This window comes from Ischnura elegans, chromosome 4 (assembly GCF_921293095.1).
Source record: "Ischnura elegans chromosome 4, ioIscEleg1.1, whole genome shotgun sequence".
NCBI classification, from domain to species: Eukaryota; Metazoa; Arthropoda; class Insecta; order Odonata; family Coenagrionidae; genus Ischnura; species Ischnura elegans.
The window spans coordinates 39,540,155-39,553,125 of NC_060249.1; the positions used below are offsets into that span (position 1 = coordinate 39,540,155).

The following is a 12,971-nucleotide window of genomic DNA, read 5'->3' on the forward strand; positions in this document are numbered from 1 at the left end:
ATTTTAAGCCATTTCATTACAATAGCTCTGCTGCATCACCGAGCTAAGATAGAAGTGAATTAAAGCAATCTACTAATGAGCAGGAAAATGACCAATTGATGAGAAAAATATGATTTTAAAAGGATATAATTTCATTTTTCCTCTCAAAATGGATTGGCATTACAGCATTAAAAATCCTCGGAAACTCGCTATCCTGGCTACCTGCGGTAAAAAAGCAGCTGATAAACCATTATCCTGACAAACTCTATGTATGAAGCTTATGGAATGTTTACTGTAAAAAATACTGCATAAGGCCTGAATATGTATGAATGGTAAGGTGGGAAGATAATATGTAACTAGTACATTATTTATACGTTATTCATTCGTTGTTACTCGAACTAATATATCTGCTAAGGGCTGTGCTTAATTTGAAAAGGGGGAAAACAGTCATACTCTATATATTTCATCTTGAGACATTATTTCGCTAGTGATATCGTTTAATGTGCCGATAATCATCCTTAGGGAAATTTTCTACCTCGTTTATTCCTCATCTGCGTCTGGACATTCCAGGAGAGTGACAAAAAAGTCTCTTCCTACACTCCAATGTTTCTTTTTCATCCATCTTCCCGGTGACTCTCGCCATATGATTTATCTTCATCCTTTCTTTAGTACCATCTCTTGAGTTAATCATTGGTGAGCTACTCGGAATCCCAAACTCTTATCATCGAGTCACGTTTCGGGCTACATATAATTTGGATTTCCCCAGCCGAAGTTTTCTCAAACTACGTTCCTCAGGGCCATAATTATGATTCTTACTAGTCTTTACCAGCCAGCTGCAAAGGACATTTCCGCCTTGGTAGACGATGATCCTGAAAACTTGGGAAAAGATCTTACTTTGGGGCAACGAGTTTTTTTTTAACCCCTAATTGCTCCCTTATTTTTGTCGGTGTCGCTGAAAGCCATGCCCTATAAAACGTAAGTACATCTTCATTACCTCCTGGATGAAATTTTGAATTTCCTGCTCAATTGTCTAGCCCAGTCACATATTTTAAGAGGATTCATTTTTGAGGCACACAGACTATGAATTTTAATGAATTGCATGCTGTTTTTAATGAGAATCAGTGAGCTAATTTGTTTTCTTTTCTACCTAAGATCTTGACTAAACATAATCCAACGTGGTCTCAATACTCAAGACTAAAACAGGGGAAATGCTGGTATTGGTTAGGATAATTATTTAGTATAATACTAGTCGGTTATTCTATGCAGAGATGTTTTGAAATTCCTCTCAGTTATGATCAGTTATTCCTCTCAGTAATCTAAAATTTTTAGAGCGACTAGTCTTTAAGTATAAAATCGCATGAGTGCATTGGATCTCAGTATAAATAAATAAAAAACTTGCGAGAAAAGAAAAATCTTCTTGCGCATAGATGGAGATTAAATTCGTTAGTTGTGTAGTGTCTCGGTTCTAAGTCAAGTCAAGTGTCTAAGGTTCATTTACGGAGGAGGTACATTTAAGAAGTGCTTTTGAATAAATACCGACCGGCAGAATGTAACTCACTGAAAGGATTTAGAATAGATTTCACTGAAAATTGACTAAACTTAAAAAGCAATATTTCTTTAATGATAGTAACCTTTTAGTTTTGAAACATTTGGATTTGTTTTTGTGGACTTCATTCCATAAATGTCATCATATCCTCGGGCAACCGTTGGGAAGATCGGAACTGGACTCTAGACTTAAATAATATGATTTCAGTCAATCGATAAATGCCATTTTTTAATTTATATGTTGCTAAAGTTATTTAAAGTGAAATATGATACAAGGTTTGTTTATTGCTGCAAATGATTCTGTTTTTAGAAATATTGAATAGACATTTTATTTGCCATGATTTGTGCTGTGACATTTATGAATGTAAAATATGTACCAAACACAAAGTGTTTACCGCTTACAACCGTTTATATTCTCAGATAAATTGATGGATTTACTCGAGAGCGACTCTAAGATTTATTTTAGGGAAGCTTAAGCTCCAACGAATTAATATAATGACTTTTTGTGCTAATAAAAAAACAAAGAATTGAGAAAAAATTGATTTTCACTACACAGGTATTTAAATTTTGATCATGTGATCTGTTTGTTTGTTCTAAATCTGTTCATGTGATAAATCTTATTTGATACGGTAAGAAACTGTATTTTGACAACATTTTGAAGTGTTTCTGGCGTGAAATTCCTGGAAAAGTAGAGTGTTTTTTCTTGAAGGGTTTTCTTTTTTTCTTTTAAATATATGTGAAGGTATTTATACATTTTCATTCTACTTGTAATTTTCTGTTTAGTTCATGGAATTACTCCAATTGGTTTAATATTGCCTCTACTGACAATGAGCCACATTCCAGCATTTCCAATTTTTTGCTCTGCAAATCTGTAACCACTTGGGTGTCACATAATCAAAAGCGTACTTTCCAGTTTTGTGCTTCACGCGAAGTCAACGGCATCTTTATTTATGTGCTAATTATTGTTACCAATTAACAGTCAAAAATTACACTTTTTATTCGTGGGTTGGTAAAGCACCCTTGTAAATTAATAGTAGGTACTTATGGTACTTTTAACCATTTTGATAGTTTATTACTCTCTTCTCTTTTGTTGGGATTATTGTATTGATGGTTTATTTTACTCATTTATAATGCCTTAAAATTCTAGCTATTTAGTTCTCGTGAATTCTTTCCCATAATTTGATACCGTGCATAAGTTTCCGAGTAGAGAAACAGGAATATTTATTGTGAAAATATCATGTTTGACGCCTTTTTTGCGTGAGAAATAATTTCTTTCTTTCCCATTGGTACCGGGAATTAAAGGTTCTGAAAAATAATTTATGACCGCTGTGTAATTGGTGGAAAGAGAGCCGAAAAAGGAACGATATATCTCCCTGGAAAGAGTTTTGTCTGAATGTATATTCAGAAATAGTAACCTTACATAATTCAGTGAATTCATAAAAACTCAAGCGCTGTATAAATGCCTTCAATTGAATGTCTTTCAAAATAATTTTCAAATAAATGATTAAAAGGAGTGAATAAAGAAACCTTTGATGTGATAATTTTATTAGATTTATAAGTTTACGGAAAGACTTGCAAGGTGTACAAATGCCGACTTTCCGCGTTTTCCTCCACGTAAATTAAAATCCTATTGGGAAAAAATACAGACTATTTAGGCTACTGTCTTCATCTCAAACCAAATAACTAGCTATGTTATCTCAGAAGACTTGAGTCATCTATCCGAATAGATGAAGGAAATGGCTCATAGTGAAGGACAACTCAATAGAGCCTCATTAACGTTTTATAACTTCATATTTATGCGTCGCTCTCTAATTAAGACCACCCGCAAGGAATTTTACATTTTCGTGCAAGTTAGTAGGTATAAGTATATTAGGGTGGTCCTAATTTTCAGTTTTCTTTCGACGTTTCCGAATTTCTTTTCGGACGCCCCCCAGTTTTGTTCCATTTGGCGAGAAAATAAATCTTGAAAAATATTTTTCCAATCGAATGCCGGGAAACGTGCCGAATCGCACTTAAAGTTTTGAAATTTCGGTATTTTTGAGTATTTTTCGGACGTAACTGAAGATAATGTCACTCTCAGATCATTCTATCACTTTTCTGTTTTTACAACAAAGTTTGAGACATTTTTATCGTATCACCTCAAATATCTTTCATTGAGAATATATGAAGAAAACTTTATTTTGCGATTATTGTTTTAATTTTTTAAGTAGATGCTTTTGCAATGCAATAGTTTGTAACACCTTCATACAGAGCCGTAAAACATTGTGTTTTAATTTGGTACATGTAATTTTATATCATTCAGTCGCGCATAGAGTCTAAAATTTGCCAATCAAAAATTTCACATTTTTACGAGTTCTTTTTATGTCTTTATTATACATTTTAATGTTTTCGATACTACTATTTATTTATTATTGAGCATAATGACATTGTGTTTTATTTTGGTGTGAATAAATAAACGTATTCTCGTAACGCAATGACTCCCATACTGTAGGAAAACAGGACCTGAAATAGGTTTGATGGGTGATAAGAGTAACAACGAGCATTTAACTTTCTGACTTGCTCTATAGTTGGAAAGCTTAACTGTTTAGTTAGATACAGTAACAGTATAGTTTTAACGATAAACTTGCGTAATATTTAAAATATATGTTTAGGCTAAATTGATTTGTAAATCAGATGCACTTCGAATCAGATTGTACATAACATGTGTACTTACCCATCGTGCCGTACCCAATGTACCGGATTTGGTCGCAAGTCGCATGTTCTCCATATCACAAGCGGTGCCAAAGCTTCACGGAAAAAAAATTCTCGGGCGCATTCTCAAAAATCTTTGGCTTACATTATGACTTAGCGCCAAGTTTTATCAGTGAAACCCTCGTTGGTAGCTATTAAAATTAATTTTTTGCCAATAGGTATGTAATTGACTGATTAATGTTCGATGGAAGTGCCACGCCCACCATGTACTCAGCACAAAGGAATGTATTGCAGCATTCCGTACCTGATCCGAATTTTTTGTATGGAAAAGAGTACCTATTTATAAACGCTCGCAACGTTTAGTACAGAATTTTTTTTTCTATTTTCCATCGCTCAGTTTTTGTAATTCGGTGCGAGGGCGGGAAGGGTAAAACAGTGAGTTAATAATTTGTGAGTCCACGGGTGCCAAATTGTCCTTTCCCACGGTTCTAGATCGATACCTGCTGCTACTGACTGCCAATTTCTCCAGCATTTAATACCCATTGATATCACTCTATTCTTGCTTCTTCTGTTGAGAGACTTCGGCAGCAAAACAAAAATTTTCCTCCTTCAATTTTTTTCAGGACAATGATGACAACTTGTGTTGTATATGTTAAACTTCTGGCCGAGTTTTACATATATTAATAAGTTAGGGTAATTATTTTAGTCATACAATCACATACTGTATTATTTTAGGGTAAATGAGCAATTTTAGGGCCTGGGTAAACAACTAAGCCTTCCTAACCCATGCTTAATGAAAGATAATTCAAGGCTTTGATTCTGAAAAGTTTTGGTGGCCAAAATAGTACTATATATAATTGCTTTAATTATGATATTAAAAAAAATTAATCATTAATGACTCTTGAATTTTTAAGTTAAAATGCAACTCTAATTACAGTGTCCACTTTTCTGTCAATCTTATCCAAGTCATAGCGAAACATTTTCTTTGTTTTAAATATAATTACACACCATGTAATTATCAAACGTTCTTGAATTTCATGGTTGAATAGTGACGCAGGGTTGACACCGGTGTTCCGTCTCTCTAGCGAAGCTACAATTTTCGTTTACTTGATCTCCAATGTTATAAAATTGCGTTCTCTTCAGTGGTGGTTAGGTTTTTTGGCTAATTTTTTATTCCCTTCGATTCCGCGAAAGAAAAATTTATTCTGTTTAAAGTGAGCTCTAACTTCGTTAAAGTTTGTGATATGGTAACATTGTATTTGCCGAGGACAAGTTCCTAGAATATACGCAGTATTAGAATACCATTTAATCTTATTTTTGCCCTTTTCAATCCTTGTAACTCAATTATTGACCAATAGTAACCCAATCGCGCCGTAGAGACTATCCGCATGGACGCCAGCTAGAAATGCGACCGGACGCCGCGGACTTCAAATGTATATTGCCGAAGCTAATGTGTATTATAGAGTTTTTCTACTACCTCTACCCCTGAATACTCTAAGATACTACCCCTGAATGGGTAAGTATCTTGCAGTATTTGGTACCTGTTTGATGATATTATACTCCACTCGAGCAAAGTATGCGTGATGGAAACTCATGCAATGACTTTATTTATTATAAAATAATCTTTTTATATCACCTTCCTCCATAACTGAGAACCTGAGAGAGATAACCGCTAAGATGCTAAATGATAATTTATATATTATTGTATAATTTAAATATAATCCATGCATGAAAATCAATTATCAATTTTTTTCTTCCTAAATTATTAATTTTATTATTTTTTTAAAGTTTCCTTCCGTGTCAATGTGTATTTGGTTGTATTTGTTTTGTCATCACCATTTTATAAAGTTTATTTCAAACAAAATTCGATTTAATTATCACCTATATGCACCACCAATGGCAGCTCCAGGATCGGGACTTGAGGGACGGCTAGATGGGGGGGGGGGGGTCTGGAGGTTAACCTCCAAGTATTCTGGGGTCCATAAAAAATAACCACTTATCAAGTGTAAATTGAATACCAAACAGGGGCTATCGCTCCCCTTAGCCCTTTCCTGGACCCGTCACTATGTAATATGTATTATTGTACCCGTCCATTGACAAATATGAAGCATATGTGATATTAAACATGTTTCTCCTCTTTTATTCGCAGATCGGAGTTTCGTGGTCGCCAATGCTCAGCGGATTCCACACCCGGTGGCCCCGGCGGCCCCGAGGCCGGCGGCGGCGGCGGCGGGGGAAGGTGGATGCGAGGTTGCTCCCGGTGGGGCGGAGGCCGTCTCCGCATCTGCGGGGACGGCGGGGGATGGGGGCGTCACCCCCCTCTCCCAGTGGTGCCGAATCATATACTGCAGCGATGGGTTCTGCCGCCTCACCGGATACTCGAGGGCTGAGGTCATGCAGAGGCCCGCCCTCACCGACTTCCTCCACGGACCGTTGACCTCCGCGGCTGCCGTCGCCCTCCTCAGGGACGCCTTGCAGGCCGGAGTGGAGACGCACTTCGAGATCCTATACTACCGAAAGGATGGTGAGTACCCACTAGGATCTTCATTCTATTGTAGGGAACGCCATCATCATCGACAACAAGCCTAAGATGGAAAGATGCTGTTTCCAAAGTAATTCGATGGAGTTCTTTTTTTATTTAACATAACGAAGCACTTGTGTACTTACAAAATTATTTATATCTACCGTTTATAGGTTATGGTACATAAAATGACATTATGTGCCGAAACTTAGCTCGGTAGAAATGAGGAAGTGTGGAATTAGACGTGGGCTTTCATTCATTTCATGTCATAGCCTAAAATTGGTTTGACGCAGCTTTCCATCCCGTTCTCTTATCCGTTTCTCCCCCTAGTCTTATCATAGTGACATGAAAAGCCTGAGATTTTCTTTCCCAGCCACTTACTCCTTATCCAGCACATTAACAATTCCGACAAATATCTCCTCATTGTTATTGACCCTCCTTTTACTAAGAGACGAACTCAACTACTACATTTAATATTTCCCTGCAATAATAAGTTTAATTTTTATACAATACCATGAACAGTCATCATTCCGAACATTAATTTCACGCACCTCTCAAAATCCTATCAGCCAAACTGTTTAACTTACATCATCCTTCTCTGTTCATCCTTTATAACTCGTCCTATGGAGTGACTCATTTGGGGACGTCTAATACCTTTCTTTCCATCCACCAGTCCTACGATTGTTTTCATCCGGCTATGAGGCATCATAATGTGGCCAGCTAAGTTTTCTCGTCTTCTAGTTAAAGTTTTTAGAGACTTCTCTTTTATCTCACTTTTCTTAACAATTTCTCAATGCTTACTCGGTCGATCTATTTTATCTTCAATATTTATATTCAATCTTCGGTAGCACCACATTTCGAATGCTTCCACTCTTGACTCCTCTGTTTCTGTCAACATCCTAGTTCCGCTCCCATTTAGATGCTCCATACGTAGCATCTAATGAAGAGCTTTCTTAGTTCTCTGCTTGTATTCTCAGCTGTAAGAAGATTCTTTTTGTTGAAAGTACTCCTCACCTGAATCATTCTACCGACTATTTCTATCTTGTGGAGAACAATAATGGTCTTTATTTTTCCACCACAGCCAGTACGCAATGACCCGGAAAGTGAGAGGCCCGTGGTTCGATACGCATTCCACTTCGCTATGCACGTTTCTATATTCCAATGGCAACTGCACCGAGACTCATAGTACTGGATGTTAGGCTTTTGGTTCGGTCCCCGTTCCCGGGGAATTTCTTTTGACATGGCAGATTATGTGAATGTCACCGCTGCTCACGCGGTAGATCTAAAATATTACAAGAGATGCAGGGGAAGCAATCCGATGAACATCTGTTAAATGACCGAATACCATTGTGCCATTCTCCTTTCCTATTCCCCGTCCCCCTCCCAGGAAATGTTCTGTCACGTCCAATCCCAGCCCGTATTCATTCACCTCTAACCTCCACGCCATTGTCATACCCCTCTTCTAAAACCCTTCCTGTCTTCTTTGCCTTCTCCCAAACCCATACACATGGGTATATTAATGACTCGCCATGAGATAAAAGGTTTTGTTTCCTCTAGAAAATGACAAAGTAGTCTTGAAACCGGTCGAGGTGTACCAAATAAGTTTTTCAAGTAGACAAAGTTATCAAATTATACAATTGGCCACAAGCAAATTCCACGAAGTTAGATCTCATACAATTAAAGATCTAGGTACTTACCTCATCCAGTATTTTACATTCAGCCATAGCCTTATTCAAATTGGCCACAATATTTGCTAGTTCTGACGCTAATAGCGGGGGATCCATTCTTTCATTCGTGTCCCTATGCTTCATCTACTCAGTAAATTTCTTCGTGGAAACCTTCATTAGGATGCCGGTTTCACGCGCGTGTGATAGTAATGCAAAATATTGGTTAACGCTGTACAAAAACTGATTCGTTGAATTGACAAGAAAGAAAGAAGCGGCTAGCTTTGTTTAAACACATATAAGAGCGCTCAGCGTGTATGCACGCTAGCAAAGCCGGGACTAATTTTGAAACTCCAGCTTCATTATTATAACGGTAAATGGAAGCAAAAGAATGAAACATTTGTGAATAGATTTTCTTAAAATCGTTACGTTTGTCCTATGGTGATAGGTTTAACTTAGAATAGTATTTTATAATTCCAGCAAATAGCATGACTATAAACGCTATTTTCGTGGTCAACCAAATTCACCAAACCCATCAAGTGCTATGAATTTTGTTATTTCAATCCCGATCTGCGCAAAGACATAATGTAGCTCTTGTTTATATTTTCTCTGAGGTGCCTCCTTAATGTTATGTGAGATGCTCCACTCTGACATGATATCGGATTCTGTTCCATCGCTTCCCGTTTCATGCACATGATCCCATGGGGAATGAATAATGGAAGTTTTATCAATTTTCCAGAGGACTTTTTAATAATTGGTGAATAATAATTATAACGTATAATAAGGAAGACCCTAAATATTTTTGTAAATTATTCAGCAAAAACCATAATGAATAAGTAGAATGTTCAATGGAAAAACGAGCGAATACGAGGACTGGTACTCTTTATTTGCATCCGTTGGCTACCAAAGCAAGCGACGAACACATTTTTCTTACATTCATTGCTGAATTTAGGGTTGTTGTCAAAAGGTTTGTTGCATTAATTGCACTTTTGAGCTTTGAGATAGGTATCCATGAGTATAGCCGCCACACCGGCCAAAATCCCATAGGGAAAGTGTTATGTTTTTGCATTCGTTTTTATTCTCGCGTATAGCTTGCAAGCCCTGTTGTATCTTTTTTCAGTCACCTTATCGCTTGATTTTCCCTGGGGGCTTTCAGGAAAAGTCTTCATGCTCCACCTTGAATTTCGTCCCCTTCAGTTTTCCTTATTTTTTCCGCTACCTCTCTCTCTTTCTCTCGCTCACTTCTCCTCAGATTGGCTCCATTCATCCTGCTTATAATTTATGGAAGAGTTTTCTTTTTAAGGAGACCTCCATGCTTCCCTTCCACGTGATGGCTCTTATTTCTTCCGTTTTTCCTAACGAGCAAACGAATCTAATGCCTCACGTTACCGTCCGCAGTTTGGGGTACTATGACGTGAGATGATAAATTATGGCTCTATTCTATTGTGCTGGACATTTCACAATGTTTGCGCTATGAGCCTACATAGGTAGGCTTTTGTGAAGAATATGTAAAGATTTTTTTTATACTAGCTAATATCTAGTGTGTGTACATTTGGTGATTCGTTTTATCGGCTCAAAAGAAGATATGTCAATGCTTTTAATTCCTGAGTGATTCCCAGCAATTTGTCACGTCAAGTACCTGAACAGCCGAGTGCTCAAATTCCTATTGGCTTAAAAATAAGGGCTGTATTAAATAATTACCCTAGTCTTTCTTAGGTTTGTTTTATCGCATTTTCAGAAAGAAAGTACTGACTTCATGTATTTGTAATTTATAAACCACAGCCCCCTCCCTTAATATGCTTTTGGCATTCCACGACTACTTTTTCGCTACACCTCCGAAACCACCAACTTCTACCATCAAACAGGCGTACTCCGAATTTGATTAAATATTTTAATAAAAGGTGAATTTAATTTATATATACACGTTACTTAAGGATAAATCGAACAGATGGAATGAAGTTACGATACATAAGAACTTGATGCGGACGCTGGAAAAAATATTTGCACATACTCGCAGGTATATGACCGAAAAATGGTTTAAAACATTGGGTAGTAACAAATGTGGGTCTTCTTACGGCGAAAATAGTACGAAATATAGGAGGAATTGAATTATATTTTTACCGCCGACGTAAAAACCGCTACTCGCTGAAACGCTGATGCCATAGTTTTCTCGTAATTGAGCAAACGAAGTTATTTCGGGCGCGCTAATTGCTAGAGGTGGATTCGTGTCTTGGAGGGGGTGAAATTAAATTTCCATATCTGGTTTTAGAAAAGATTTTTTCATGTATATACCCTGGAAAACATACAAAAATTGGGAACAGTTTTAAATGTAAGAAATATATCAACGATCCATATATGCACCGTAATGCATGGCATTCATTTTCAAGGTATTCACAGATTATTTATCATTTTGTTCTCAATCTAATACCTTGCATTAGGAAGACTGAAAGATATATTAATACGTTGAGCACCTGATAAACCGAATAAATAAATGAATAATTTCCCTAAGGTATCTTTCTGAGCAAGTATACGGTATACTTTAGTTTCAGTGAAACTAGAGTAATTAGAAACAAGATTAAGATAGAAATAAATTTTCTGCCATCGATAAACAATGTAATTAGGGTAACTAGTTTTAAAATATATATTTTTACAATAGGAAAAACAGTATAATTGATTTGGAAGTAAAAATTGTGGTAGCAGGTATTGATAACCACAGGTTTATTTGAAAAGTCGCGTGGTAAAATTAAATCTCTGAGTTCTTTTGGCGGCAAGTGATTCCTCTCATATTGAAGGTAATTATTTAAATTTCAAATCTAAGAAAAGAGAGTTGAGTTACTAGTGAATTCATATAGAAAAAGGGATGAATTGCGAATTGAAAACAGCATGGTTTATCATAGATTGGCATAGGGTTTGAAACTTGAAATAAATTTCGCAGAGAGTAATTAACGACACTAATTTCATCAATAATATAACGCCATCAAATTAAATGGAAATTATTTATATATTTCCGGATGCCCAGCTAAATATTTACAGTAGTGACTCTCAAATTATTACCACCCTGTTATTTATTTACAGGGTGTGTATAAATTGTATATCGAAAGCATAGGTCATCCCAGCCGAAATTTTCTCATCCAAAGACATGGTTTCGCCAATTTTTATTGGGTTGCGTCTCTTTGTTCGTGGTTCTCAGAAATTACTATTGATGATTCAGAGTTGTGAGTGCAAAGAAATAGTAACATTATGATAATTAAATAATAACAATATGACCAGCGTCTTTCAAAATCTCTCGCAATACCTTCACTTTCGTGGTTTGATATGTATTCTACATTCGCATTTGTGGATATGTAATTACGTTGTATTTTCCCTTCTCTCTATCGCTTCCACTCGCACCAAGGAGCTTCGAGAAGAATTGCTGTGGGATTACCCCTCTGGCGCAACCCTCTTCTCACACCAACATTGAAGTTTTTTCGACCTCAGCTAGACTGATGACAAGGTCGAGGTGGCATTGAACATAAATATCGGAATACAATAATTTTTTAATATTTTTATTGACTATTATAAGCAAAAACGGTAACTAATATGGTTACTATTACTATGGTTACATTGGCCCGTAATAAATATTATGATAAAACATCATAATGTATTGCTCGATAAAAAATCACCTTCTGATAAAAATTCACTTCCCGAAAAAAATCATTATGTATCGGATAGTATGGGTTGATATATTTATTGGGCGATACATCACGATTTTTATCTGGCAAATTTATATCGTAAATGGTCAGAAATTAATATCTGATTCCCTATACATATATTTAAGTATAGAGATCTTGTCCTATTTTGTAGAACCTCGGTATACGGTATTAATCCGCTCCAGGGGACCGGACGTAAAGGCAATTCCATTGTTTTTTACGGCCGTCATTATTTCCGGACCAGTAATCAGCTTATAGAGCACCACAGGATATGATGTTGTCATGTAAATGCCAGTGCTTTGTTTGCAAATAAAGCGTAGATAAGCATTATTCATGGCAGATTGTTTAAGTGGAAACGAAATCGGCTAGATTATAAATTTAAAAAGCGTCGCAAAATCATCGCGCAAATCCAGAAAGCGGCGCGAATCGTATGCCGAATGCGTCGCATAGATCGCTTGATAGAAAAAATAGCAATTAATTGATTATCAGTGGGAAACAGCGTGAGATTCTGCTACCTGGACGTCGATGTTCTTAGAAAAAGTTTTCGCGAAACCGGGTGAAATGAGTGTGAAAATTAGCGTGGAAATGTTGCGTGAAACTATGGAACACGCTGTGTCGTAGCCAGTTTTCACCATGTTTAGATTGCTCTAAACATAAATCGGGGAAACAGACATCTTGATATGAAAAATAGCCTGTATATAATATGGAGTTGCGAAGTCAACTCCGGAAAAGACAACGCTGTGGTTAAGAAATAAACTCAACTGAATTTCAATACCTTGTGTTCGACAGTTTCTTGTTAATATTCTGCCGAAGAATGATTGAAAGCGTCGAGTAAGGGTAAAATTTTTCTATAAACGCCCCAAAGGTGTGAAAATAACTGTC

At 36.6% G+C, this 12,971-nt stretch overlaps 1 protein-coding gene across 1 annotated transcript in view; it reads left to right on the top strand.

Annotated features, from left to right (window-relative positions):
- LOC124158119 (spidroin-1-like) overlaps positions 1–12,971 on the top strand; it is a 397,978-nt gene that overhangs the window by 312,890 nt on the left and 72,117 nt on the right. Inside the window, exon 2 of the mRNA XM_046533301.1 lies at positions 6,365–6,739. Within this exon, the coding sequence (XP_046389257.1) occupies positions 6,365–6,739 (375 nt within the window). The remainder of the gene's footprint in view (positions 1–6,364; positions 6,740–12,971) is intronic.